Source organism: Leuresthes tenuis, unplaced genomic scaffold (assembly GCF_036924035.1).
Source record: "Leuresthes tenuis unplaced genomic scaffold, fLeuTen1.0.hap1 SCAF_22, whole genome shotgun sequence".
NCBI lineage: Eukaryota > Metazoa > Chordata > Actinopteri > Atheriniformes > Atherinopsidae > Leuresthes > Leuresthes tenuis.
In genome coordinates this window covers 3,219,040-3,245,649 of record NW_027325376.1, presented here as the reverse complement: position 1 = coordinate 3,245,649, position 26,610 = coordinate 3,219,040, and the positions used below count along the sequence as shown (strand labels likewise).

At 46.2% G+C, this 26,610-nt stretch overlaps 2 protein-coding genes across 3 annotated transcripts in view; one reads left to right on the top strand and one right to left on the bottom strand.

Annotated features, from left to right (window-relative positions):
• The first annotated feature begins 4,663 nt into the window (after nucleotides 1–4,663).
• Nucleotides 4,664–26,610, top strand: part of LOC140281516 (tripartite motif-containing protein 16-like) — a 285,220-nt gene continuing 263,273 nt past the window's right edge. The window contains exon 1 of the mRNA XM_072375954.1: nucleotides 4,664–6,799. Within this exon, the coding sequence (XP_072232055.1) occupies nucleotides 4,771–6,438 (1,668 nt within the window). The 5' untranslated portion in view covers nucleotides 4,664–4,770 and the 3' untranslated portion in view covers nucleotides 6,439–6,799. The remainder of the gene's footprint in view (nucleotides 6,800–26,610) is intronic.
• LOC140281514 (type II inositol 3,4-bisphosphate 4-phosphatase-like) lies at nucleotides 7,894–26,334 on the bottom strand. Of its 2 annotated transcripts, XM_072375950.1 has the most exons (25): nucleotides 26,128–26,334; nucleotides 24,707–24,765; nucleotides 24,542–24,623; nucleotides 24,247–24,459; nucleotides 23,998–24,045; nucleotides 23,760–23,860; nucleotides 23,457–23,576; nucleotides 18,275–18,354; nucleotides 16,634–16,727; nucleotides 16,302–16,371; nucleotides 16,084–16,231; nucleotides 15,728–15,858; nucleotides 15,475–15,582; nucleotides 15,269–15,377; nucleotides 14,749–14,914; nucleotides 14,476–14,673; nucleotides 14,268–14,397; nucleotides 13,820–14,025; nucleotides 13,609–13,732; nucleotides 12,301–12,427; nucleotides 12,074–12,214; nucleotides 11,702–11,799; nucleotides 11,479–11,576; nucleotides 9,994–10,148; nucleotides 7,894–8,058 (listed from the first exon to the last, which is right to left on the bottom strand). In XM_072375950.1, the coding sequence occupies exons 1-25, from the start codon at nucleotides 26,246–26,248 to the stop codon at nucleotides 7,938–7,940; spliced, it is 3,048 nt and encodes a 1,015-aa protein (XP_072232051.1). In that variant the 5' UTR covers nucleotides 26,249–26,334; the 3' UTR covers nucleotides 7,894–7,937. The 2 variants fall into 2 exon arrangements, with proteins under 2 accessions (XP_072232051.1, XP_072232052.1); XM_072375951.1 differs by lacking the exons at nucleotides 24,707–24,765; nucleotides 26,128–26,334 and having other exon boundaries at nucleotides 24,546–24,623.

The window sequence follows — 26,610 nt, the reverse complement described above, 5'->3', positions numbered from 1 at the left end:
GACTGAACACAAATATGGTTTAACAGAGAAATTAAACCGTTTTGTGCTTGTGGATTAGGAGGGTTAGGAGGGTAAGTGACTGCCAGGTGCTGCGAATCAAATACATTTGATTGACTGATCATCAGTAAGTGTGAGCACCTCTATAAAATCAGAAGTTTTGTCAGTTTGCTGGTCTGCAACATTCAGGTCTTTATTAACGTAATACAAAGATATGATCATAAGGCCATTTCCAAACTATCTGGAGTCCATCGTTCTACAGAGAGAAAGATTATTCACAAGTGGAAAACATTCAGGACAGCTGTCAATCTTCCCAGGAGTGGACGTCCCAGCAAGTTTTCACCCCAAGGTGAAAAAGCCCAGAGCTACATCTCAGACTCTCCAGGCCTCAGTTAGCATGTTAAAGGTTAAAGGTCACCCCAAGGTGAAAAAGCCCAGAGCTACATCTCAGACTCTCCAGGCCTCAGTTAGCATGTTAAAGGTTAAAGGTCATGACAGCACAGTTAGAGAAAGACTGAACAAGGATGGCTTGTTTGGAAGGGCTGCAGGAGAAAGCCTCTTCTCTCTAAAAAGAACATGGCAGCACAGCTTAGGTTTGCAAAGCTGCATCTGAACAAAGCACAAGACTTCTGGAACAATGTCCTTTGGACAGAGCAGACCAAAGTGGAGATGTTTGGTCATAATGCACAGCAGCACGTTTGGAGGAAACCAAACACAGCATATCAGCACAAACACCTCATACCAGCTGTCAAGCACGGTGGTGGAGGGCTGATGATCTGGGCTGGTTCTGCAGCCACAGGACCTGGGCACCTTGCAGCCATTGAGTCCACCATGAACTCCTCTGGATACCAAAGTATTCTAGAGTCAAATGTGAGGCCATCTGTCCCACAGCTAAAGCTGGGCTGAAACTGGCTCATCAACAGGACAAAGATCCCAAACACAGCAGCAGATCTACAGCAGAATGTTTTACCTTAGTAAAAACTTAGCTTTTGATGTAACACAGGTGCACTCAGAAGACAAACTGGACAGAAACTAACACCCAGCAGCTCAACATCTGGGGTGCAGAGACGCTGCTTCTCAGTGATTACACCATCTGTTGTCCACAAGCTCTGAGACACCTGTTCTGTTTATTCTGTAAATTAAACTACAGTCATAACTGTGTCATGTCCTTATTTAATAGAGAAAAACAACAGAAAAGTTCTGTAAACAAAAACCTTTCACAACCTGCTGTTTTCACATGCTGCTGTAAAGTTTGTTTGTCAAACTTGTGAATAATCTGTTTTAGATGTACATTTAGATTAAAATGAGTTTTCTTTCTGTCTTAGCTTCTCATATAAAGTGCCACAGAAATGTGATAATGTGTGAGACAGCCCAGGATGAAAAATAGGCTTTCCACTGTTGGCAAACATATGTGAACTGTCCATCTTCTTTGGATGTGCTGCAGTAAGACATCACAATCTGCTGCTGAGGAGGAAAACGCAGATCTTGCTTCCTCTCTTTTAGTAGTTGCTCACTTTTCCTTCACCGAATCTAATTCCCATCACAATGGGTCAGCAGGGTGTCTGGAACTTCTCCTCTGAGGTGAGAGAAAGTTGGACATTGCACACAAATTTACCCACATTTAGTCTCAAAGGGGAACAACTGGGATGTAGATTATCTGAAAGGTTCAAACATGTGTCGAATGACTTTCCTAATGTTTGAACAGTTTAGTTTATTTTCTTTCTAAAGACCCGTTTTTCTCTGAGTGAGTTGGAGAGCTGAACATGCTGAACAAATGTAGTCTGCAGAGTGCCAGCACAGCATGAATCACCTTTAAGTAAAAGTGAAAAACATTATCAGAGCTAATCTGGCCGACCGGGGCTGTTTTGGTCCAGAAATGCTGGCTGCTGGTCCTGTGAGGGACAGTGTTGTGTCTGTTTGTGAAGATGCGACCTTGACGTTGGAGCAGAGGAGGGAGCTATAGTGCCTGCAGACCGAACCTAAAAGGCTGGAGCTGGAAGAACGGAGGTTGAGCTTGCATGCTAGAGGGGCTGCTGCACCTTTTTCTCCTTATTTGAAGGCATCGCTGAGAGCAGGGGTTGGTCTTCTGTTGCATTGTGTTTTAACAGCTCAGGAAGCCTATTCGGCTCTGTCAGTGGCAGAAGGTAGGGTCTATTTGACTGTTAAAGCTGCAGTGTTAAAAATTTATGAATTGGTTCCTGAGGCCTTGTCAGAAAAGTTTGCTTATTATCATTAAATAAAAGTCACAGCCAGAGAGGCCAGTTCATATCAAAACTTCACAAGGAGAAGTTGGGAGACAAAGAGAGCTGTGTTTTAAGAACTGATTGTTATCTTTATAGCTCCCCAAATAAGGAGATGCCTCCAAACTCAGGAGATAAACCAGACCTGGGCACATAGAGGATTGTATGTTTGTGTGTGTGTCACCAAATAAAAGAGCAAGGGAGGCAACCACTCGTTGGAGAACTCTGCAGAGAGAAGGTTTGTGTGTTGTTCTCCCCTTGCAAGTAAAATACTCTCTGCCTCTGAGGGATTTCTTGGTTTCATGCCGTTGTCTGTGAGTTAATTTTTCTAACAGGCCTACCGCCAGAAGTTTAGATTCTGGGAGAAGAGTGGCAGGCACAGTCATGCTGAGTTTGCCAGGGATCTGGTCACCTTATTTGGTCGGTGGTGCAGGAAGTTGCCACGTTTGATGCTGTGTGTGATATGATTGTGTTGGACAAAGTTAAACAGGCTATTCCCAGCCACATTGCAGTCTATATCAGTGAGCACAAGGTGAAGACCGCCGCCGAGGCTGCTGTATTGGCTGATGAGTATGATTTGACACACAGGTGGGACACCCGGGCTCCTGAGGGAGGTATGTATCGTGCCCAAAGTAAATGGGAAGAGAAACGGCCTCCACGCCATGGTAAGTCCGAGTACACTGCACTGGGACAGTTTCAGTCTGATTTGTCAAAGGTTTGTAAGGGAAGAGGGCATTGGAAAGATGAATGCCCAAAAGCTAATGCTCGGTGGGGAAATGACGGGGCGTGTCTGTAGCACCTGCCTCTGTATCGCCTCAACAGCTCAAGTGTGGGAGACGGCCTGATTTCTCAGCATTCATCTCTGAAGGCCGCGTGTCACTGGTGGGAGGTAACAGTGTACCGATAAAAATCTTGAGGGACACTGCTGCATATGACTCATATATTTTAATCTCTGTCTTGCCTTTTTCTGGAGACTCTGATACTGGGGACTTTGTCTTGATGCGAGTTTGGGATTAAATGTTGAGCCTGTTCCATTGCATTCTCTGTGGTTTGATACAGGGAGAGGTTGTCTTGGGTGTCCGCCCCGAGTTGCCAATCAGTGGGGTGGATGTCATTCTGGGGAACGGTCTGGCTGGCAGCAGAGTGTGGGCTGAGGGTCCACCACCCCCGATCGTGTCATCTTCACCTGTGGTAACTGGTAACCTGGATGAGAATGTGCAGTGCTTCCCTGGAGTGTTTACAGCTTGTGCTGTGACACGGGCTATTAGCCGTTCACACCAGGCGGAGCCTGAGGAAGAAGTGGCTGAAATGGAGGTTGTAACTGTACCTGACTCTTTGCTGTCTGTTTCTCGCAGTGTGTTAGGGGCAGAGCAGAAAGCTGATCCTTCCTTGAGCCAGATGTTTGAGTCTGTCCTCTCCAAGGAGGTTGAGAGAAGTGCTGTGGGGGGTTACCTGCTGCAGGAGGGTCTCCTGGTGAGGAAATAGTCGCCACATGGTGTAAACTTCGTGGGTGAGTCGGTGTTTCAGATTGTGGTTCCGGAGAAGTTTCGTATTGAGGTCCTTAAGACATCGCATGACCAATTAGGACATCTTGGGGTTCGTAAGACATATAACGACATTTTTTTGGCCTCGTTTAAAGCGAATTTATTCTCAAACTGGCTGACCACTGGTGCCTCCCCTTTTCCATGCACGCCATCTGAGGGGGATGCTGCGGCGCGGCTTTGCTCTTTTGTGTCGTTTTTGTTTCGCACTCTCACACACACAGGCGCATCCATACACTACTGATACTGATACTGATCTTTTGCCTTGTTTTTATTAATAAATTTGTTGCAACCTCGCCTCCCGTTCTTGGTTACAGTCCTTGAGCCGGACTGTAACACCACATTTAGGAACCCTCTACCTTTCTGATCATAGAATAAAATGAAGAATTCATTCTAATTATAGCCCACAAAAACAAGTTACGTTAGTTGCTACAAATAATGACAAAAGAAAGCATAAAATCAAAGCAGCTTATCAGTGGGTGATTTTTATTTAAAAGACATTAAGAAGAGAAAAAGCTTAAAGAACACAAACATTTTCCTGCTGGTTTTGCAGGTATCTGTTGTCTCATCTGCAGGATATCAATAACTGACTCCTGTAACTCTGATGGAAGCAGGAAATATTTACACACACACAACAGATGTCTGTTCAGAGGCAGTTTGGTGTGACATGACTTTATTTTATTCTAGTTTGTTGTTGAGTTTTTCATGTTAAACATACAGTATCTGCTTCAAACTGCTCCTCTTCTGTGAATCAGTCCCAACTTGATAACTCCTCCTCCTTCTTCTTAAGAAACACACTCTGTCTACATATTTTCCTGTTCCCTCCCCCTCAGATATACATTTTTGAAGATGGGTGTAACCAAACTGTGCTGAACGATCAGAGCTGATTGGTTCAATTCACTGCAGAGACGTTGGTCGTTTACATCAGAGCTCAAACCAGTTTCTGTTGTAGGGAAGTGAAACTCACAAAGTCATTGTTACTGAGAGCTGAAATGGCGCAGAAAGGAGTTCAGATGGATCAGGAAACCTTCTCTTGTTCGATCTGTTTGGATCTACTGAAGGATCCGGTGACTATTCCCTGTGGACACAGCTACTGTATGCACTGTATTAAAGGCTTCTGGGATGGAGAGGATCAGAAGGGAATCCACAGCTGCCCTCAGTGTAGGGACACTTTTCTACCGAGGCCTGTCCTGAAGAAAAACACCATGTTAGCAGTTTTAGTGGAGCAGCTGAAGAAGACTGGACTCCAAGCTGCTCCTGCTGATCACTGCTATGCTGGAGCTGAAGATGTGGCCTGTGATGTCTGCTCTGGAAGAAAACTGAAAGCCATCAAGTCCTGTTTAGCCTGTCTGGCCTCTTACTGTGAGAAACACCTTCAGCCTCATTATAATTCACCTCCATTCAGGAAACACAAGCTGGTGGAGCCCTCCAAGAACCTCCAGGAGAACATCTGCTCTCTTCACGATGAGGTGATGAAGATGTTCTGCCGCACTGATCAGAAGTCTATCTGTTATCTCTGCTCTGTGGATGAACATAAAGGCCACGACACAGTGTCAGCTGCAGCAGAAAGGACTGAGAGGCAGAGAGAGCTGGAGGGGAGTCGACAGCAAATCCAGCAGAGAGTCCAGGACCGAGAGAAAGATGTGAAGCTGCTTCAGCAGGAGGTGGAGGCCATCAATCAGTCTGCTGATAAAACAGTGGAGCACAGTGAGAAGATCTTCACTGAGCTGATCTGTCTCCTCCAGAAAAGAAGCTCTGAGGTGAAGCAGCAGATCAGATCCCAGCAGGAAACTGAAGTGAGTCGAGTCAAAGAGCTTCAGGAGAAGCTGGAGCAGGAGATCACTGAGCTGAAGAGGAAAGATGCTGAGCTGCAGCAGCTCTCACTCACAGAGGATCACATCCAGTTTCTACACAACTGCCCCTCAGTGTCAGCACTCAGGGAGTCTACACCCTCATCCAGCTTCAAGATCCATCCTCTGAGGCACATTGAGGCTGTGACAGCAGCTGTGTCAGAGCTCAGAGAGAAACTACAGGACATCCTGAGAGAGAAATGGACCAACATCTCACTGACTGAAGTGGATGTTTTACTGTCAGAACCAGAACCAGAGACCAGAGCTGGATTCTTAAAATATTCCAGAGAAATCACACTGGATCTAAACACAGCATACACATATCTGTCATTATCTGAGGGGAACAGAAAAGCAACAGTAATGAAACAACAACAGTCTTATTCTAGTCATCCAGACAGATTCACTGACTGTTTTCAGGTTCTGAGCAGAGAGAGTCTGACTGGACGTTGTTACTGGGAGGTGGAGTGGGGAGGAGGCGGAGTCTGTGTCGCAGTCACATACAAGAACATCAGCAGAGCAGGAGACTCAGATAAATGTTTATTTGGATTCAACCACAAATCTTGGTCATTATGTTGTGACACAGACGGTTACAGATTTTACCACAACAAAGTCCAAACTCCAGTCTCAGGTCCTCAGTCCTCCAGAATAGGAGTGTATCTGGATCACAGAGCAGGTATTCTGTCTTTCTACAGCGTCTCTGAAACCATGACTCTCCTCCACAGAGTCCAGGCCTCATTCACTCAGCCGCTCCATGCTGGAGTTTTGCTTTTAGATTATGGAGCCACAGCTGAGTTCATAAAACTGAAATAGACTGAAGTCAGTTCAGGGACAGTTGGTTAAAATGTGTTTTAGTTTCCACTTTATTTAGTCTCCATCATTGTTGAGTCAGTTCTTCACTGCACAGAGATCAGCTGTCAGTCACACTTTATGGGTGGTACTTTCACCTCTTATTGGTTGTTGTTTAGTTGATGTTTGACTTTGTTTGGGTGGAGCTCCTTCCTGTGTCTGTTCAGTCATGGAGGCCATCACTGCTCAGCATGATTTTATCCTCCTAAACTAATTACATTTACATTTATTGGTTTGTCAGACCAAAGGTTGTTGTTGTTCAAATCCATGTAAAGACGAGGTGATGCAAACTGTAATTATCATGATCATCAGTCATTATTTTATTGTTCACAGCTAATATTCTGAGAAAAACACTGATTTAACTGACTTTAATTTGTCATCAAACTGAAGTTTTATATGATCAATAGTGATTAACAAACCTGCTGCTGTTTTAATTTCTGCTGAACTTAGTTATTAAAATATTTTAATCAACAATGAGGAAACAAAGGGAACCCGCAGTTAAATACTAAAAAGATTTCAATCATAATTGTGTGAAATAGAAACAAAAAGTCAGCAGAATCAGGACTTTTTTAGTCTTAAAATGAACTCTTTCAGCAGACATTTAATGTTTGTGTAAAGGTTGGATTCATAGTTTTGGACACGTGTTTTTGGATGGTTAAAAGTGTGTTTTTGTGCAAATGTTTGTGATTTCTGAACAGAAGCTGTTTGATGAATGCTACACTTGTATTCATGCTCAAGGTTTTGATGTACAAAGAAAACAAAAATCACTCAATTAAACTTTTTATTGTACGTTCTTCACAATTATGGTCAATTATTAGCAGTTATGGTCAGAATGATGTGACCAAGAGTAGACAGAGGTGGAGTCTGAATGTGCCTCTTTGTAAATAACTTAATAATTTTCCTTTTGTTGTAAATAAAATATTCAAATTAAAGGGGAACTCCGGTATTTTTAAACCTGGACCTTATTTCTGGCATGAAATACGTTCATCTGCTCACCGAGAACAGTTTGGTGAAAGTCGGCGTCCTTCGTAAGATATTTAGATAACTGGAGATCCATATAACGGAGTGAACGGGGCTTAGAGGATGCAGCCTCTAAATAAGGCATTATCTGTCTTTATTTCACCAATACTTTAAGAAGAATGAATGAATGAACGTGTGCTATAGCTCTGTTAGCTCAGAGCTGCTGTTATGTGGCTACTTGCAGCTACAGGAGAGCTAACGGAGGGATTTCTACACAGGCACTCTACTGGGACCACTTCATCCACACGCCCCCCTGCAGCACAGTTTATTCACTCCGGTAAGAACGTCCATCTTACTCAAAGTCGTCGTTCACGTTGTCAAAATCTGATAAATATCCTGCCATGTTGCACAAAACTATCAGCAGCAAACTCTGTGTGAAGTTAGCCGACTGTCACAGAGCACGGACAACACAATCTTCTGAGGTGCAGAAACAGTGGGGGAGTCTATCCGTAGCTGCCGTCTGGAGGTCGGTAGAGTTTGGGGAAGGTGAGGAGCTGCACGCTGCTGAAGGCGAACTTCCTGCTGCCCACGTTCTTCTGCACGTTCTCCATCCTGCAGCCGTCCCTGCACACATGCAGCATGGCACAAATACACGTGCACACAGATCAGCAGTGAGACGCCAGTTACCTGCTGCTCTGTTCAGCTCAGCCGGCTCACAACAAACATGGAAAACTGACACAATTCATCTGAATCAGAAGACGCATCGAAAATATGATGACATTCTCAGGTGAAGGGAAAAACAACAACACGGGCCTCATTTATGAGCCATTTCATCTTTATTTGGCATGTACACGACATTGAAGGGGGAACTGATTTTAATGTGGACACTCCTGCCCCCATGCAGAAGCAGCACCCTAACGCGGCCGAGTGTCCCTACCATCCCGAGAGCTGAGTGGTTGAGGGTGTTAGCCCCTGCCAGGGTTTTCCACTGGAAACTGCTTTCAGGCAGGGGTCGGACTAAGATCGATTCAAAGGCCTGGAGGGGGGTGCTCACCTGCGTGGGCCCAGCACTCAGAGAGGAGATTAAAGGTCCAGTGCACTGCGAGGTGGGCAGCAGCTAAAAGCAGGACCTGGACGTTCCAATTACCGCCATCACAGACTGGAAATGAGCCTGAGCCAGAGTGTGAGGTGGACTGGTACCAGGTACATGTGGGCCCTGGAACCTCTCTGCGGCTGCATGTCACAGGCAGGACGGTTGTTTGTGCGTCTGCACCCAACAGCAGCTCAGATCATCCAGCCTACTGAGAGCCTCTCGGTGCCACTTGGCGATTCCATTTCTCATCAGGAGGACTTAAATGCTCATGTGAGACTTTCAATCTTATGCCTGTGCCAGTCATGAATTCTCAGCAGTAAGGCTGGTTCACCAGGCCACCTCAGGCCAAAGGTTGTTGATCGACTTTGTCGTCATATCATCAGACCTGAAGCCATCTGTCTTGGACTGAATGCAAGTGTGTGCTAAACGTAAATGTCTGGTCAGATTCGGCTAAGTTCGGCTAACCGGACGGTGCTTCACAGTACAGGCCGACAATGTCACACAGCTGAGGAAGCCCCATAGCTTCTGAAACTTAAAGAGCAAACCGAGAGCAAACCCACAAACAGGCAGCAGTAAAGGCCTGGAAATGCTTCTCAAGATGTGAAGTCAGTTGCAGATGTTCCCAGGGGTCAAAGGCTTCACAACAACCGCTCCTCTGTCTGCACTTCTGAGCCGGAGAAGATGGACACTCCTGCACAGGTCGATGAAAAATCTTTAACAGTTAAAAGTCTACATCAGAAAGCTTCACTTCAGATCCACCGAGGTGAAGGAAACAAGCAGAACCACAACAACTGTGTCAACGCTTTGGGAAGCGGCTGTCTGAGGAGAGGCATCGGTACTGCAGTGAGTGTGGAACTGTGCTGCCACACGTCCGCAATGAGCACATGGCAGCCAGGAATAAGAAGCCTCTGGGTTAAAGGAAGCATTTCCAGTTCAGGTGTTACTTGTGTCTGGACGGGTCACTTTTGGTCTCGGGGGGGGAAAAGGAGTCATACAAAACAACATCTGGGCTAAAAGTCTGTGCTAGTTTACTGGTATTTGGCCAGCAGTATCACCAGGCTGAGGATGAGCCAAATAACCAAGAGGTGAGAAGTCACTAAGAGGAAGGCCACAGGGTAAAGGTGACGTCTGGGAGCCTTGGGGGCCAAACACTGCGGGAGCAAGGAGCTCTGCAGACCTGAGGGACGCTCGTCTGGATTTAACCCAGAGACAGTGAACCCGGAGTGGGTGTAACAGCCCAGCACCTGCCCCCAGGACAGATGAGATCTGGAGGAGGAAGAGGAGTGTTTGTGTGCATGTGTGTGGTGAGTGGGGGGGTTGGAGGAGAAAGACAAAGAAAGAAAAAATGAAGACAAAGCAAAGAGAGCAATACAGAAAAAACAGAAAGATTCAACTGAAATTCAGAGGAAAGGAGGCACAAAAGGAAAGAGAGGAGGACGAGGGGAGGGAGGCGGCTGAGTCCACACCTCCTCATGCAGTCCAGCGCAGTGCTGAAGTGCTGCTGGCTGAGAGCGTGTCGCTCCCGCAGTACGGCACACTGCTCCAGCGTCACCGACATCGCCGTGCGGTCCTTGGCACTCTTACAGCTCGTCAGCCGCACGCCGTTCACCTTCCGACACGCCTGCACACAAGGAAACACGGTTAGGGCCTCGCCTCACAAAGACACGCATAACCCTGCCGCACGGGGAACTCAAAAGCCTCACGTGTCTAGTTTTAGTCGCGTGAAAAAAAGGGAACCCTCCTTCAGCTGTAAGATTTCACACAGCAGTGACATCACACACTTATGAGCTACAATAATCTGCTTCTTACCAGCTCCTAAAATGAGGGAAACACAACCTCAAAAACCGTGAACATACAGAACCAGTGTGTGAAAAACTAAGTGAACCCTTACTGCAAGCAGCAGCCAGGTGCTGCTGATCAAATACATCTGATTGAGTGTGAGCAGCTCTATAAAAGCAGAAGTTGTGTCAGTTTGCTGCTCTGCAGCATTCAGCTGTGTGTTCACACAATGCCGAGGAGGAAAGACTTCTGCAAAGATGTGCTGCCCATCAGTCTGGGAAGGGTTATAAGGCCATTTCCAAACTATCTGGAGTCCATCATTCTACAGAGAGAAAGATTATTCACAAGTGGAAAACATTCAGGACAGCTGTCAATCTTCCCAGGAGTGGACGTCCCAGCAAGTTCACCCCAAGGTGAAGAAGCCCAGAGCTACATCTCAGACTCTACAGGCCTCAGTTAGCATGTTAAAGGTTAAAGGTCACCCCAAGGTGAAAAAGCCCAGAGCTACATCTCAGACTCTACAGGCCTCAGTTAGCATGTTAAAGGTTAAAGGTCACCCCAAGGTGAAAAAGCCCAGAGCTACATCTCAGACTCTACAGGCCTCAGTTAGCATGTTAAAGGTTAAAGGTCACCCCAAGGTGAAAAAGCCCAGAGCTACATCTCAGACTCTACAGGCCTCAGTTAGCATGTTAAAGGTTAAAGGTCATGGCAGCACAGTTAGAAAAAGACTGAACAAGGACGGCTTGTTTGGAAGGGCTGCAGGAGAAAGCCTCTTCTCTCTAAAAAGAACATGGCAGCACAGCTTAGGTTTGCAAAGCTGCATCTGAACAAAGCACAAGACTTCTGGAACAATGTCCTTTGGACAGACCAGAGCAAAGTGGAGCTGTTTGCTCATAATGCACGTCCATGTGAGAGACTGATAACGTCCCACAGGAAACCATTACTGCAGCTTACTGCTGCTAAAGCTGCTTCTGCAAGCTGCTGCATCATAGGATGCACATTTGTCCATTTTTCTGATGAAAAAAACTCTAAGAAAAAAAATCTGACGAGTCTTAAAAAGTCTTCTGATGTCTTTACTGCAGAAATAAAGGAGAGAGAATCTGTCAAACAACCAGAAACTGCAGAGTAAACAGCAAAAGTGACTCTGCCTCTGAGTTTTCAGAGCAACCTACCATCGCTGCGATCCACAGAACCTCCACGTTCTTCCTCTTCTTGGCCTCCACGCTGCGATCCAGAGACGCCAACAGGTCCGCCAGCGACTGGACACCAGCTGAGAGAAAGAGAAGCTCGGTCAGGCATCGTTTGTGTCCGCCTCTCACTCATCACAGTCAACTTTGACTCATTCATTTTTTACAGTCGCTAAATCGAGGAGTTCCCGAAGAAACAGAGCCTCACCCGTGTGGGGCAGAGCGCCTCTCAGTGAGTTACAATAAGCTTTGAGACGCTCGCAGCTCTGATGATTCACTCTCTCCTGCAGGGAGCTGTCACCAAACCTGAGAACAACAACAACACGTCACTGCAGCATCCCAAACATTCCCACAGTGTCTAAACAGGTCCCAGAAGGAAGCCAAAGTCACAAAAGAGACGTTCTCAACAAGCAGCCACACCTTTTAAAGGGAAACACAAAGCGGGGCGTGAGTGCGAGGGAGAAGTCTGCGCTCGTATTTAGAAATTAACTCTTGATTAAAGGCCCCCAGACACAGCATGTCGTTACAGATCAGAACCAATACTGCAGCCTTCCACAGGTCTGAGCTGTGTGTGTGTTACCTCTCAGCCAGACTCTGCTGCTGGTTGATCCCGATGTTGAACAGCACAGGCTCCACTCGTATCAATCCCCCATTTTTCAGTTCCCGCGGCAACGACCCGAAGGTTTCTGGGGGCAGCGGGACCTGGACGACATAACTGCCCCTGGATAAAGGTGAATACACACTATGCTGAAGCTGCACCTTGGTCACGTGCGTGTTCACAGTGTGTGTGCACACAACACTTCCCACCATGTTCCACTGAGCGCTGGCAGCAGGTCGCCCGGCTGCTCCGTGTTGGCCTCAGTAACGGTGAACGCCATTCCACTCAGGTCGGCCACGCCCACCTCCATGTCCTCCAGCATCCCCAACTCATCACCTGACAAACACAAACACTTCATGGACATCCAGCGGAGTGGGTTTAACGCTGTCCAGTTATAAAGATGAATATATCACACGCAACTAACTGGAAGTGGGTCTTTATGGATATTTTTATGGGATTTTACAACATTATGCTGAAGTCCTGATCCAGCTCTTATTTCTTTACATTTTTTTCCAAGCAGCCAGACTCTCCTCTAATCTTTTAAAGTGGTCTTGAAGGAATTAATGCGTTTGTTAAGCCACTGAACTCTGACCTATGAACCATTCAGGCAGGAAAAAGGCTCCTAACTCAAGGGATGAACCAGTGTTGTGTCGACACAGAACAGACAACTTAGCAAAGAAGCCATTTTAAACTGGATCTTTAGGCACTTTGTTACCAGCAGCCTGTCACAAAGACACATCATTTGTTCCCATTTCTTTAGCTGCATCTATGAAAAACAGCAAAGAAAACACAGTTTGACAGACAGAAAATAGGATTTCTGCAGCAACAAGGTGATTCCCAAAGAGCTATTAGCTGAAAACTTGGCATATCTCAGCATGGTGTGCAGTGTGTCCTTAAAACATTTGAGGAAACTGGACAAGTGGAGGACAAAAGAAGAAGTGTCAGGCCTAAAAAACTATCTACAGCAGATGAACAGGATCTGAAAGTGATGTCCTTAAGAAAGAGGAAAAAATCCAGCTGTGACCTGACAGGACCTGAGAGATGCATCTGGACCTTCAGCTGATCCATCTACTGTTGGCCCAAGCCTCATCAGAAATGGTCTCCATGGAAGGGTGGCTGTCAAGAAGCCGTTCTTAAGGAAGGGAAACAGGGAGAAAAGGCTGAGCTGTGCCAAATGACACAAGAAGTGGACTGAAAATCAGTGGCAACAGGTCTTATGGAGGGATGAATCCTCCCCAGAGCCCGGACCTCAACATTATTGAAGCAGTGTGGGATCATCTGACAGAGAACGGAACAAAAGGCAGCCCACATCCAAAGAAGAGCTTTGGGATGTCCTTCAAGAAGCCTGGAGAACTATTCCTGAAGACTCCTTAAAGAAATGACAGAAAGCTCGTCTCAGAGGGTTCAGGCTGTGTTGGAGAATAAAGGAGCTCAGACCAGATATTCACTTTAAAGGGACAAAGCTGACAGCCAAATTTCTTTTCCCGTTAATATGAATATTGTATTTGTTTGTGTACCATACGTGCTCAGCAGGCTTTCAAACTGAACCAGGATTCCCACAGTGTGAAGTTGTTGCAGGAAGTCCGGATCCTCCAAACCTCCATACAACTTCAGCAGGAAGCCACAAACCACTGCTGACAGCTGGGAGACAGACGGAGACAACAAACCACTTTTAGTGACCCGATCAGATCAAAAAACACTGAAAAAGTTCATCTCTTCCTTTCTCACCGCTTGGCTGAAGACGGCGTGGCGTCGCTGGACGATCTGCTCCGACCCCTGAGAGACAGTCGCAGCCACCGCCCCCTGCAGGACCACGAAGGTCATGGCGGCTCGAGCCTTCGTCACCGCCTCACGAACACAATCTCTGAGAGTGACAACGAGGGGGAGCAGCTGCTCCTGCCAGGAGGAGGCGGAGGAGGAGGAGGAGAGAGAAGCTGGAGGGAAAGAAGAAGGAGGATGTAAACCAACCAGTCTGTTACTGTCCTGCTGCCTCCACAGAGGTGGAGCTTTCCTGACTGTCTGCTGATCAGCTGCAGAACACATGAACCGGTCTGAGGAGGCTGGTCTGAAGCCGCCTGCTGCAGGTCAGGCACACAACCCCACGAGAGAAAACCCAAACTGTCCCTTTCAGCTGTTTGAATCACACAGACGTCAGAAACATGAAATAACATCCCACCGGTGTTCTGAGACTTGGTGTCGCCCGTGGATTCCTGCAGCTCCTGAGAGCGGCGCCGTCTCCCCTGCAACCGGTCGACCATGTCGATGATGCAGTTGAGACTTTTGGCCACGTTCACCCACGCCCTGTCCTGCACACACATGTACATTACATCTGTAGCATGATGCTACAGTCGGAGCAAGCTGCGGTCTCACACGCTCCACCTTACCCACTCCTCCTCGTCATACTCAGAGTCACGCCGGCTGTCGAGCGGCGGCTGGCTGTCCTCACCGGCTGGTGCGTTCTCACAGAGCAAACCGTTGCTGTGGACGTGGCTGCTGGCGCAGTCAGAAGTGCACTGGGTGTGGATCGCCAGCAGGGCGCTTTTCACCAGCTCGTCTTTGAGTGCGTGGACCAACTGCTCGATCTGGGTGGGAGGCACAGAGAGGCTGCTGCAGGCGTATGTGAACCCAAAAGAACCCAAAATTTACTCCCTCCTAACCTGCAGCGTCAGGCTGTCCAGGACCTCCTGCAGCCGGGCGGTGTTCAGCTCCAAAGAGATGGAGAGCAGCTCCTCAGCGAGCCCGAAGATCAGAGGCAGCAGCTGGGCCACGCTGGCCAGCAGCTCCCTGGCTCTGCAGCTCTCGTCCTGGGAATAAGAGACAGACCTGGGAGGGAGGGAGGTGGGTCATAAAAGAGGAAAGTCTTCAGAGAACTAACAGCAAACTCTGACACATGTTAAGAATCTTATAGAGAACTGCTTAAGGATGTCTGTTGCTTCATCAAAACCTTAATAAAGGAACATCTCATCGTATCTTCATCTTTTCGGTGATTGATGATCTTGACTGACCCAAACAATTCCATGAAATGCAAAGTATTTGTGTGCTAATCTACAATGCAGCGCCTCTAATCCAGACAGAGCAGAGATTACAGAGATTAACCGACATCAGCCAACAATGGGGAGGGCAAAAAAAGAGTGGAAGAGGAGTGAAAATCTCTGAAAGTGAAGGTGAGGAGGTTACCCTTCGGCGTAGTGTGTGTGTTTGCTGAGGAGTCTTTTCAGCCCTCCGTGTTTGAAGGCGTGGTGGTGGTCGGCCGGAGCACCAAATGTGATCACCTCATACCAGACACCTTCAGCAGAACGGGTGAGAGAGGTGCATGAAAAACCCACAAAAGACCCACAAAAGAAGCAGGGATTGAAGGTGGAGAGGCAGGTCGTGGACGTTACCTGTGCTGCCTGGACTGGTGACCTCCATCCGCTGCGAGTGCAGGTTGGTTGGAACAAACTGAAGGTGTCTGTTGGACTTGGTGCTACTCGATTTGAAGCAGGATGAGGCTGTTTGTAAGAAAAAGATGGAAAACTATCGTATAATCTGTTGTGCAGCGATCAAAATAATTCCATTATAAAATAAAAAGCTAAATTCTGTAAGAACCATCGTAAAACTAAGGATTCGTGCCACATGGCAGTTAATTGACCTCACCTGAGAGCTTGTCGATCTCAGCCAGCGTTTTCTGATAAAGGCTGATGAGATGGTTACAGTGGTTGATGACATCATGGCGGAGCCCATCCCAATGGGGCGAAAGCTCACCGAGTTCCCCGAGTTCGAGGATCCTGAGATAATTAAAAACAAACTGTTAAAAAACTGTCCAGATTTCAAACTGAAACAGGGCGTAGTCGCAAAAATCTGGGAAAGTTTGTACGCCAACAAATATCCTCATGAACAGTGAAGCAACAGGCTGGGAAAAGTGCTGCCAGCAGCATGGAGACGTCAGAGGATGTCAGACAAATCAATCAAGAACAAGGCCACATGTCCCAAAAAGATGGGACCAGACACACCTGTTTGTGTGCTCCTGAATGAGCGCGCTCAGCAGCTGTTTGGGTAAAGAGAAGGAGAGCGGCGTCTCGGACATCTGTTCCCGCACCAGCAGCCACCTCCGGTCCTCCGTCTGAAACCTGTACACCTTACACACCTGCGCACACAGAGCTGCACACACACGGACCCGGTGAGCAGAGGCACAGAAACACGTGCATGTAGCTGCAAGTGTGCGTCTCACCAGCTCTCATCATCGGACTGTTTTCTTTGTCTTGGATGGAGCCGTGAAGAGTGTCGCACAGTGCAGGACACTGGCAAGACCAAAGAGAAACGTATGGGTGACATGGACAGAAATACACCTCTTCTACCAAGTACTGTGTACCCGCTGCCTTTTTCATAGTTTCCTGTGATCATATTTGAAAACAAAATCTAAATGGAGGTCTTGATAAAATGCACCCATGACTCATTTCAAAACCCTGAAAATGACCAACAGGAAACCACGTAGAAGAAGTGACAGGATGCCACCTCTGCAGTGTTTCGCACAAGAAAGAAAACCGCCGACTCTTTCTCAACCTTGTGTTCGGGAGCAGCTTCATTCTCGCTCTCATCTTGCATCTGCAGCCGGGACACCTTCACCTCCCCGACCTCGTTCACACCATCCATCGTCCTGGTGAAGGATAGGAAAAGTTACATCATCTACAGTGAAACACATTTAACTTCCTCCAACTCACTTAAAATAAATTTAACTGGTAGGTAAAACTTATTTTTACACCTAGTGAGGGAGACAACCAGAAAACTGACGGGAAACAAGTAAAAAGTTAGATAAAACAACCAATAAGAAATGTTAACTCGACTAAAAAGCAGAAACTAACGAGAAACAGGTTAAGGAACAAAATAAAGATACTTGGAAACAAGATAACGAGCAAAACAGTGCACTCCAGAGATAAAACTGAGTAATAAACAAGCTAACAAGCAAAACAAAGTAAACAGCAGTGAGATTAAGCTAACTGAAACAAGATAACTCATAGGATGAAGATTAAAAAGATAGCTACTTCAGAAACATCTAAGTAAAAACAAGCTAAGAACCAAAACAAGAAGCAGAAACTAGATAACAAGGAAGATGAACCACACTAAAAAGAAAACTAGCAAGTCAGACTATGACAACAAACAACAGGAAACAAGCCGAGTGACACAAAGTTAAGTAGAAAAAAGATAACTATCAGCACAAGAAAAACAGAAAGATGAAGCTGAACAGAAGATAGATGGCTGCAGAAAGTTACCATCAAACAACTAATTATGAAAAAGATCACAAGCTAAATGAAACAGAACCGGGAGAACAAAATGAAGAAGTTGACGAGCAAGAGAAGTTTATAAGAGACTTAAGAGAAAAGCCACCTGCACCCAAGATAACTAGCAAGTCAGAACTGTAAACCCTGCTGGGAAGAGACGCAACGCAACAATAAAGACGCGTAGCATTACAAAGCTGATTAGGAACAAGGTAACAACATCAGCAAACATGCTTAGCAACAGACTCACACTAAAGAAATTAGATGGCCAAATAAATCTCTGGTCGGAGCTAACAAACGACAGAAATAAGCCCAAAAGCACAAACTAGCCTCGACTGTAGCTCTGCAAGCTGTGCCAGAGGTATGCATCAAAAATCAGACACCTGAATGCAACATGCCAGGACAGATACAACAACTGTCTGCTTACATCTTGTTTTCTCCCACAATCTGTCTATGTGTCTTTCTCCGTCGTCATACTTTCAGTCCCGGCTTTCTTCTGCTTTTCTCTTCATTTTCTAATCTCTTTAATACTCTCCGTCTGGCTCTCTGAAGGTGTTGTGATGCCAAACAGGAAGAGAGTCTCTTTCTACACAATATAGAGGCTGGGCCACATACTACCCTCTCACTTCCTCTTCTGGTCGCAGGTATCCAAGCAACAGCCAATCAGCTATCTCCTGGACCTTTTGAAAGTCTTTATGACGTGCGTTTCATTGACTTCAAAGAGCTTCTTCAACAAGTAATAAAAGAGGGAGTAAAGAGGTCATGAATGGCGAGTATTTACAAGTAGGGTTGAGGGATAATATAACACAGGGAAAAATGAGTTTTTTCATTATTTTGACTGTGTTTTCCCTGATGATTCAACAATGTGACAGTAAAATGAAAGAGGTGACAAACAGCTACAGCAAAAGGATCTTTAAGGTGAGTTTACCTGAGGCTAAGAGAGATGTGAGGTTCCTTGGACCCGAGGAGATCTCTGATGGAGAAAGAGGTGAAACCCAGAAAGCTCCTCTAAGACAGAAAGGGGAGGAGAGCGATATCAGTTAGCATCAAACTGTGAGATATTCACCTTCAAGTTGTCCATATGACTCACAATCCCCGATCCCGCAGACTGTGGTGGGCCACAAACGCCAACAATCCCGATCCTCTGAGATAACTAGGTTAGCTTATCATTTCCAACAGGCCCACAACAACAGCACAGAGCGGCTCAAAGCTGTCCAACAGACGGGGAATTTCTTGTTTAACGTGTAAACTGCGTCCACTCGTGTTGCCCAGACCGCACCGTCCACCAGGTGGCGTCCTCATCGGCGCCGATAAATACCCGGGACTACTCCTACCACTAATGAGTTACGGGACTTTTTCTAACAGAGTAAAAACATAACTTACAAGCCTGTCCACTGGTAGTTGCTGGTAATTAATGGTTCAGTAAGTGTAAAAACAGCAATAGTCTGAAGCCTGGAACATCAAGTTCCTAAATGAAGCTCCCAACAGACCGAGCGTCAGATACAAAGTGATGGAAAACAAGCTAATCACTTCATATTTACAGTATTATATATCTAGTCATTTGTGTGTCTACATAAAGCTAAACATACTGTAACATGTACATGACAAGACTTTAGAAAATGACCTAATCCAAACCCACTCATGAGCTCATCTCCACCTGGTAACGCACCAAAAAGCTCCACAGCAACGACACTGAAATCACTCTGCTGCTATGACGATAATCAGAAGCTCAGAGGATTACCTTCACAAGGGAAAAGCACTCGAATATCTCACACACACACTCCAACACAGTGAAGTGAAACTACGCCGAGCAGGACACAAATCTAAAAAGTACCACTTCCTGCTTCTCAAAAGTTAGAAGTTACTGGTTCTCACACCAGTTTTGAGCTGCTGGGCACAAATAACGTGACATCGTGGATATTTTCACACATTTTACAGAAACTTGTCCCACACACATCCAGCTAATCCAGCACATTTTACAGCTTTTAAGAAGTGACAAATGGTCACAGTTTTCACAGTTTAAACACGCCTGAGGCGGCATCTTGTATGATGTCATCAATTTATCATCATGTTTTAGAAAAGAAGGCTTAGTAACTGTCTGAATATAATGCTCATCTGCTGCCTCTACATGGAGGTGGAAGAGATACAAAACCAAGTGAGATGTTTGGATAGTTTCCCTGTTTACGGATTCATTTAAACTGTTTCAGCCCTATTTGTAGCAGGTTTCGTGGCTTTTTTGAAAGAAAATGTGGGAATGAGTTGAAATTTGGTTTTCCAGAGCCAAAGGTTACATCTTAAATGAGCTGTTTTTCTGTTTGAGTGCAACTCTGAAACCCAAAGGTGTTCAATTCACTGAGAAATAAACTGATTCGTGGAACATGAAAAGAAGCTTTCACGTCCCTCACCCTTGAGTTGAAAATGTAGCGACATGCTAATGTCAGAAAATGCAGCTGATTTTACTCGTGTTCTAAGCAAATTAATCTTCTGTTGACCTGTGAGGCAACAGTTCATCTTCCACAGCGACACTGAAACACCACAGCGCTGAAACCACAAACTCAGACCAACAACCCCTTCGGTGACGTCACATCCTTCATTTCCAAAGACAAACACAGAGAAAGAAGCTAAATGTTGCCACATTTCCTCGCTTACAACTCAGAGTTTGGGCAACAAACACTCAGACGTGCAAATCAGCACAGAGCTAATGTTTCTCAAGGAGTTCTTGGGCAAAACAGACAAAGAAAAGAAGGTTAAGATGTTTCAAGTAGAAGCAGAAGTGTTCAGGACGTTAGAGGAGATGTTCAGATAGGACTCGTAACTAACTACTAACCATCTCTTACCCTGCAGAGACATAGAAAAGGCCTCTTTGGTCGCTGACATACTTTGTCCCACCGCATAAAGGCTCCAAAATCAACTGCAACTTGCCTAAATCTTCACCGTTTTTCATCAAATTCTCTTCTTCACAGACATGAAAACTGGACATCTCGCTGATAACTATTTGGGATTAAATCCATCCATCCATCATCTGCCGCTTCTCCGGGGGTCGGGTCCCGGGGGCAGCAGCTTTAACAGAGAAACCCAGACGTCTCTGTCCCCGGCCACTTCCTCCAGCTCTTCCGGGGGACCCCGAGGCGTTCCCAGGCCAGCCGAGAGACTTAGTCTCTCCACCGTGTCCTGGGTCTTCCCCGGGTCTCCTCCCAGTGGGACGGGCCCAGAACACCTCCCCAGGGAGGCGTCCAGGGGGCATCCTAACCAGATGCCACCTCATCTGACTCCTCTCGATGCGGAGGAGCAGCGGTTCTACTCCGAGCCCCTCCCGGATGACTGAGCTTCTCACCCTATCTCTAAGGGAGGCCCAGACACCCTGTGGAGGAAACCCATTTCAGCCGCTTGTATTCGCGATCTCGTTCTTTCGGTCTCTACCCACAACTCGGGACCAAAGGTGAGGATGGGAACGTAGATTGACCAGTAAATAGAGAGCTTCGCCTTCTGGCTCAGCTCCTTCTTCACATCGACGGGTCGGTGCAGCAACACTGCAGACGCTGCACCGATCCGCCGTCAATCTCAGGCTCCATTCGTCCCTCACTGTGAACAAGACCCGAGATACTGGAACTCCTCCACTTGGGGAAGGATCTCATTCCCGACCCGGAGAGAGCATTCCACCATCTTCCGGCTGAGAACCATAGTCTCGGATTTGAAATTCAGTCAAAATGTGTTAAACATTTCAAAGTAATAGTTCCTCCAAACATGTTGTAAAAAACCAGATTTTACAATACAAATCCTTAAATCCTTGGCTTTATTTTTAACATGAAAGAACACTCATTGTACAGTTTTTATTTAATCTGTTTTTTTTTGCCATTCTTTTCGTGAAAACCTCTTTTACAGCTCTAAAACTGAATTATCTGAGTAGAAAATTAACCTCGTTGGAAATCAAACTGAATCACAACTTTCTGAATTAGAATTTAATCGATTCAGGAAATGAGTAGCGATACTCAGCCCTAATTCATGGGCTAAATAAAGCTCAGTAATGTGGAGGACACCCCCAATGATAAGACCACCTCTGCAGGCTGGGCAGAGGTCATTGTTGCTGTCTGCAGGCGACTGTCGTCTGAGAGGATCACGGGAGTTTGACCGTCCAGTCTACATGTGTTTTGTAGACTTGGAGAAGGCTAACAGGCCTTTTCCCCTGGATTCTGCGGGGGCTGCTGCAGGAGAATGGGGTACCAGAGTCGCTTTTGTGGGTTATTCGGTCCCTGTATAACCAAAGCGAGAGCTGTGTCCGCATTCTAGGAACAAAGTCGAACGAAGTCGGACTCTGCCGGGGCTGCAACCTTTGTCACTTTTACGTTTTTTTACCGTAAAACAGGATCTCGAGCTCCAACCCTATTCCAGCTCTAACCCTAACCCGTTGTTGTGAAGAGGAAGCTGAGCTGAATGGTGAAGCTTTCGATTTATTGGCTCATCTTTGTTCCAACCCTCGCCTCTTCAAAAAGCTTCCTTCAGAGGGGGGCTGGGCTCAGCCTTTAGAGGTAGGTGGAGGAGCTCCACCATCCAGCCGCTGCTCCTCAGCATTGAAAGGACTCAGCTCCTTTTGGAGGTTTTTGGAGCACATCCAACTAGACGGAGGCACCGGGGAAGACCCAGAACTCACTGGAGGGCATATATGTCCCTTTTGGTCAGGGAACACCCCCCCAGGAGGAGCTGGAGTGTTGCAGGTGAGAGGGATGTCTGGGTTTCCCTCCTGGACCAGTTACCTCTGCAGCTGGTCCTCGGATAAGCTGGAGATAATGGCTGGATGGACCATATGGTGTAATGTTTAAATAAATCCTTTATGCTTTCAGTGTGTACATCAGTCTCCTGAAGGTCACGCTCTTCTCCTCTTGAAGTTGCGGAAAGCTTTGACTTCTCACATGAAGCCGCTTACTGACAGCTGTGATAAACAGCCAGCTGAGGTCTTCAGCCGCACCAGTGTTGATGATGTCATCTGATCTTTGTCAGTTTATCAAATAATGACTGCTTAATTCATCCCTCATGATATTCTGCTGTGTGTTATCTCAGAACTAACAACAGGGATAATATGTCTGTGCACTCCCCTACCTGTCCAGCTGAGGCGCTGTTGTTTCCTGGTGGACGGAGACGCTCGGTGCACGCCATCGCCGCCCTCTGCATCCAACTCTGCTCTTAATCTCTTTACTTCGGGCTTTCTAGAGTTTCCCGTTTCGGCTGCAGATTTAAGACTGAAACTTTGATGAAAGTCTCTTCTTCTCCTTTTTTTTGTTTATGTTAGGTGCATTATCAGATGCTGCGACCTCTGACCCCTGATTATTGGTTGCTTTTTTGTGTTTGCTTCAGAAATGTGCTCCTTGAGAAAGCCACCAAAAGCACTGCTGCACAGACATTAATCATAAAAACAACATGAAACTGTCTGAAGTTGAAGGTGTTTGATCAAAGACAGACAGAAATGTCTGTCTGCATCTTGAGTCTGATGAAAAGTGGAGATACAGCGCCTCTAACGCCAAATGTTACACTGGAGCTGAAGTTTCCTACCTGCACCTGAAGGCACCATTTTACCGAGTGAAATGGATGACTGACTGTGGCAGCAGCTAAATGATGATTCTTTTTGCTTGTGATCCATTCACAGGAAGAAAAACTAAGCAAAGATTTAGACGAATCAAAGAAAGATGCTGAAGAGCAGAAGTGTCCATTAATCCAGGAATGAAACGTGTCCGAAAAACATTCTCCGTCAAGCATAAAAGAACAGTCAGCGTCCCACTTTAGTCGTCTCCTGTGAGTGTGTTTAGCCAAAAAGACCAACACACACCGGCTGAGTATCTGTCTGCTCCCTCAATCAGTGCTTTTTCATCACTGCCAGAGGGATTAAAAACATGTGCATCATGGGAAATATGGAGATTAGTGAAGTGCCTGGAGGGATGGAGTTTGGCAGAAAGGAAGGAGATTGAGTAAAGGGCTGGAAAGGGAAATATCTATTTATCTAAAACGTTACTTTCTATGTGTGTCAGAAAGAGATTAAATGAGCTCTGAGAAGTCAGGCTCCCGTACACATCCTCAACACTAATCCTCTCATACGCCCACGTGCACCAAAACACACTCACTGTGGTGGGTGTCGCCGACTCCTCCGCAGGGCAAACTGAGACTTTGATCCTGCTGTGGTGGTACAGAGGGCAGTCGTCACGGAAACACACCGAGGTCAGAATCACACCGTCTTCCGATCCCTACAACACACCAACCCGTGTTTCCATGGCCTCAGTTTAAAAGACTTTTAAACCTCAGTGAGGACCAGCAGAAGTGCCTCAGTGACACCGGTCCTCACGGCAACGCCATGATGAAACAGGAGCACTTTGAAGCACACTGATCAGACTGTATTTACACATCAAAGTGAGTGTGTGTGTGTGTACCTTTACTGTCTGAGTGCTGCAGTGCTTCCTGGCTGCGTGTGCATCATTCACAGAAACTTGAACCTGGACTCCGGCCTGCATGGCAACCACACCTCTGCACTCTGTGGGAGGAAGTGAATAAAAAACACAGAAATTTAACGGACTGAATAAATAAAGACAGTATTTTTCGACAGTACGTGTGTGTGTGTGTGTGTGTGTGTGTGTGTGTGTGTGTGTGTGTGTGTGTGTGACAACAGACCGACAGTTAGCTGAAGTGGAGACACGACGGCAGCAGACTGGACTCCATCTTGTGGCCACAGAAAAACATCACATCAGTCTTTAACTCAATGCACCCACGCTTACATCAGGTGGAGCTTTTATAGCATATTCATCATCAGCTTTAAGTAAATCAAAGTCAAGCTGGTGGTTGTTTCTCTTCTACTAAATAAACTCGTAACACAACTCAAGAAAATACTTCATTAAGAGCCACAAAGTATTCCAAATGCACCTGCATCATTTCCCAGGCTGTCATCTGGTGCCGCGTGCTCCGCAGCAGCGTGTGTGTGTTGCTGCCGGGTGTGGCTGCTGATGAGTGTGCGCAGGTGTGTGATGCGTCTCCTCAGCAACTCTGCGTTGGCGTTTTTCAGAGCGACCACCCAGGACACGCACTCTGCCGAGCTGCTGGACTGCATGAACAGCACAGGGTCGCCGCTCTCAAAGCCTAAACACGCACACACCAAACACCTCTCATTGCATTTCTTCACATTTTAAACACGTTACGTAAAAACATACATGTGACGTACTGACAGCCAGTCGTCTGTCGTCATCTGGCAGCTTCGTGGCGTTACATCTCTCCAGCAGCAAGACCTCCTCCAGCTCTCCTGCCTGTGTTGACATTTTATTCACTTGGAGTCCAAAACGAATAAAACTTTGCTCTGTTTCACTTGTGTCTTCTCTCTGCGGCTCACCTGTTTCTTCAGGATGAACAGCAGGTTTCCTCTCAGCCGACAAAATCGCTCTGAAAGAGCTGAAACACAGAGGGCTTGTTCGTGAACGCCTGTAAGGCTTTCTGCTGTCACTGGAGAAACGTAACAACCTTTTAAGGCCGTAGTGGCTTTGGATATTAGCTGCTTTTTTACTGTCTTTCACCAAGTCTGGTGTCGACACATAACAGACAGTTTAGCAAAGAACCAATTTGTTCCCATTTCTTTAGCTGCATCTATGAAAAACAGCAAAGAAAACACAGTTTGACAGACAGAAAATAGGATTTCTGCAGCAACAAGGTGATTCCCAAAGAGCTATTAGCTGAAAACTTGGCATATCTCAGCATGGTGTGCAGTGTGTCCTTAAAACATTTGAGGAAACTGGACAAGTGGAGGACAAAAGAAGAAGTGTCAGGCCTAAAAAACTATCTACAGCAGATGAACAGGATCTGAAAGTGATGTCCTTAAGAAAGAGGAAAAAATCCAGCTGTGACCTGACAGGACCTGAGAGATGCATCTGGACCTTCAGCTGATCCATCTACTGTTGGCCCAAGCCTCATCAGAAATGGGCTCCATGGAAGGGTGGCTGTCAAGAAGCCATTCTTAAGGAAGGGAAACAGGGAGAAAAGGCTGAGCTGTGCCAAATGACACAAGAAGTGGACTGAAAATCAGTGGCAACAGGTCTTATGGAGGGATGAATCCTCCCCAGAGCCCGGACCTCAACATTATTGAAGCAGTGTGGGATCATCTGACAGAGAACGGAACAAAAGGCAGCCCACATCCAAAGAAGAGCTTTGGGATGTCCTTCAAGAAGCCTGGAGAACTATTCCTGAAGACTCCTTAAAGAAATGACAGAAAGCTTGTCTCAGAGGGTTCAGGCTGTGTTGGAGAATAAAGGAGCTCAGACCAGATATTCACCTTAAAGCTGCTGAGAACTGATAAAAAACTCTGTTTTTGCCTTATTTACTGTATTACTATTTGCACAGTACTGTAGTGTTTGTGGCTGTGATCACTTCTGATGCAGTAGGTTTTTTTTTTAATGTTAACTACACAGATATTCCAGGAAGTGAAGACAGAGTGAGTCATGAGATGGAAAGAGACTGAGAGGACCAAAGAGAGGACAAAGAAAACCTAAGAGTAACAAAGAAAAGACGCAAAAACAGTCCCTTCTTAGTACATCTTTCAATCCTCTCTCCATTAGATACATTTTTTCCCAAAATATGTTTTGACGAGAGTAATTTACAGATGTGAGATGGGGGGACAGAGGAAAGAAGAGATGAGGAAGCACAACTTAGGCAAACAGAAGTATGCAAAGAGAAAAAGACGACAAAAGAGACGTGATAAAATAAAGGAGAACAGAAAAGAAGATGTTACAGCTGTGAACCCAGAATAGAAAAGAATTATACCAGTCTCCTTCCGTCCGACCTGCAGCGTTCCCTCCTTCTGGAAGCTTCCAGATGTTTGCTCTCTGGACAGAGACAGCAGCTGACTGCGGCTCACCCTCAGCTTCATCCTCCTCATCTTCATCCTCCACCCCACATCCCATCAACAGCCTTCTGAGCCCATCATCTTCCTTTCTTCATCATCATTCTCTGAACCAGGGTCTCATGAGCTGTGTTACCTTAAAAAGCACATAAAATAGTAGACAAAAAAAGGAGCTTAATATTTGACCTCTTATATCAACTTTCTGCCTGTCAAGAATCCAGCAGATGAAAATACTGCATGAATCATCTAACACCTGACTCAAAATAAATCAATCAACATGCAAGGAAACTACCGCAAGGACAAGATGGTGTAGAAGCAGAAGAACAGCCGTAATATGGCCGATATAGATGCCACTTCAGCCTGAATTAAAAGCTTCCTTTTCACATGCTGTCAGCTTTCACAGT

Bases quoted from the DNA above. Each gene is read 5' to 3' on its own strand.
- LOC140281514 (XM_072375950.1), bottom strand. From the start codon at position 26,248: ATGAAGATGAGGAGGATGAAGCTGAGGGTGAGCCGCAGTCAGCTGCTG. The intron at 15,583-15,727 runs GTGAGGTCAATT...TCTTACAAACAG, and splicing joins TGAGATCGACAAGCTCTCAG to CCTCATCCTGCTTCAAATCG. The intron at 11,800-12,073 runs GTAACACACACA...TGTTGTTCTCAG, and splicing joins CAGCAGAGTCTGGCTGAGAG to GTTTGGTGACAGCTCCCTGC.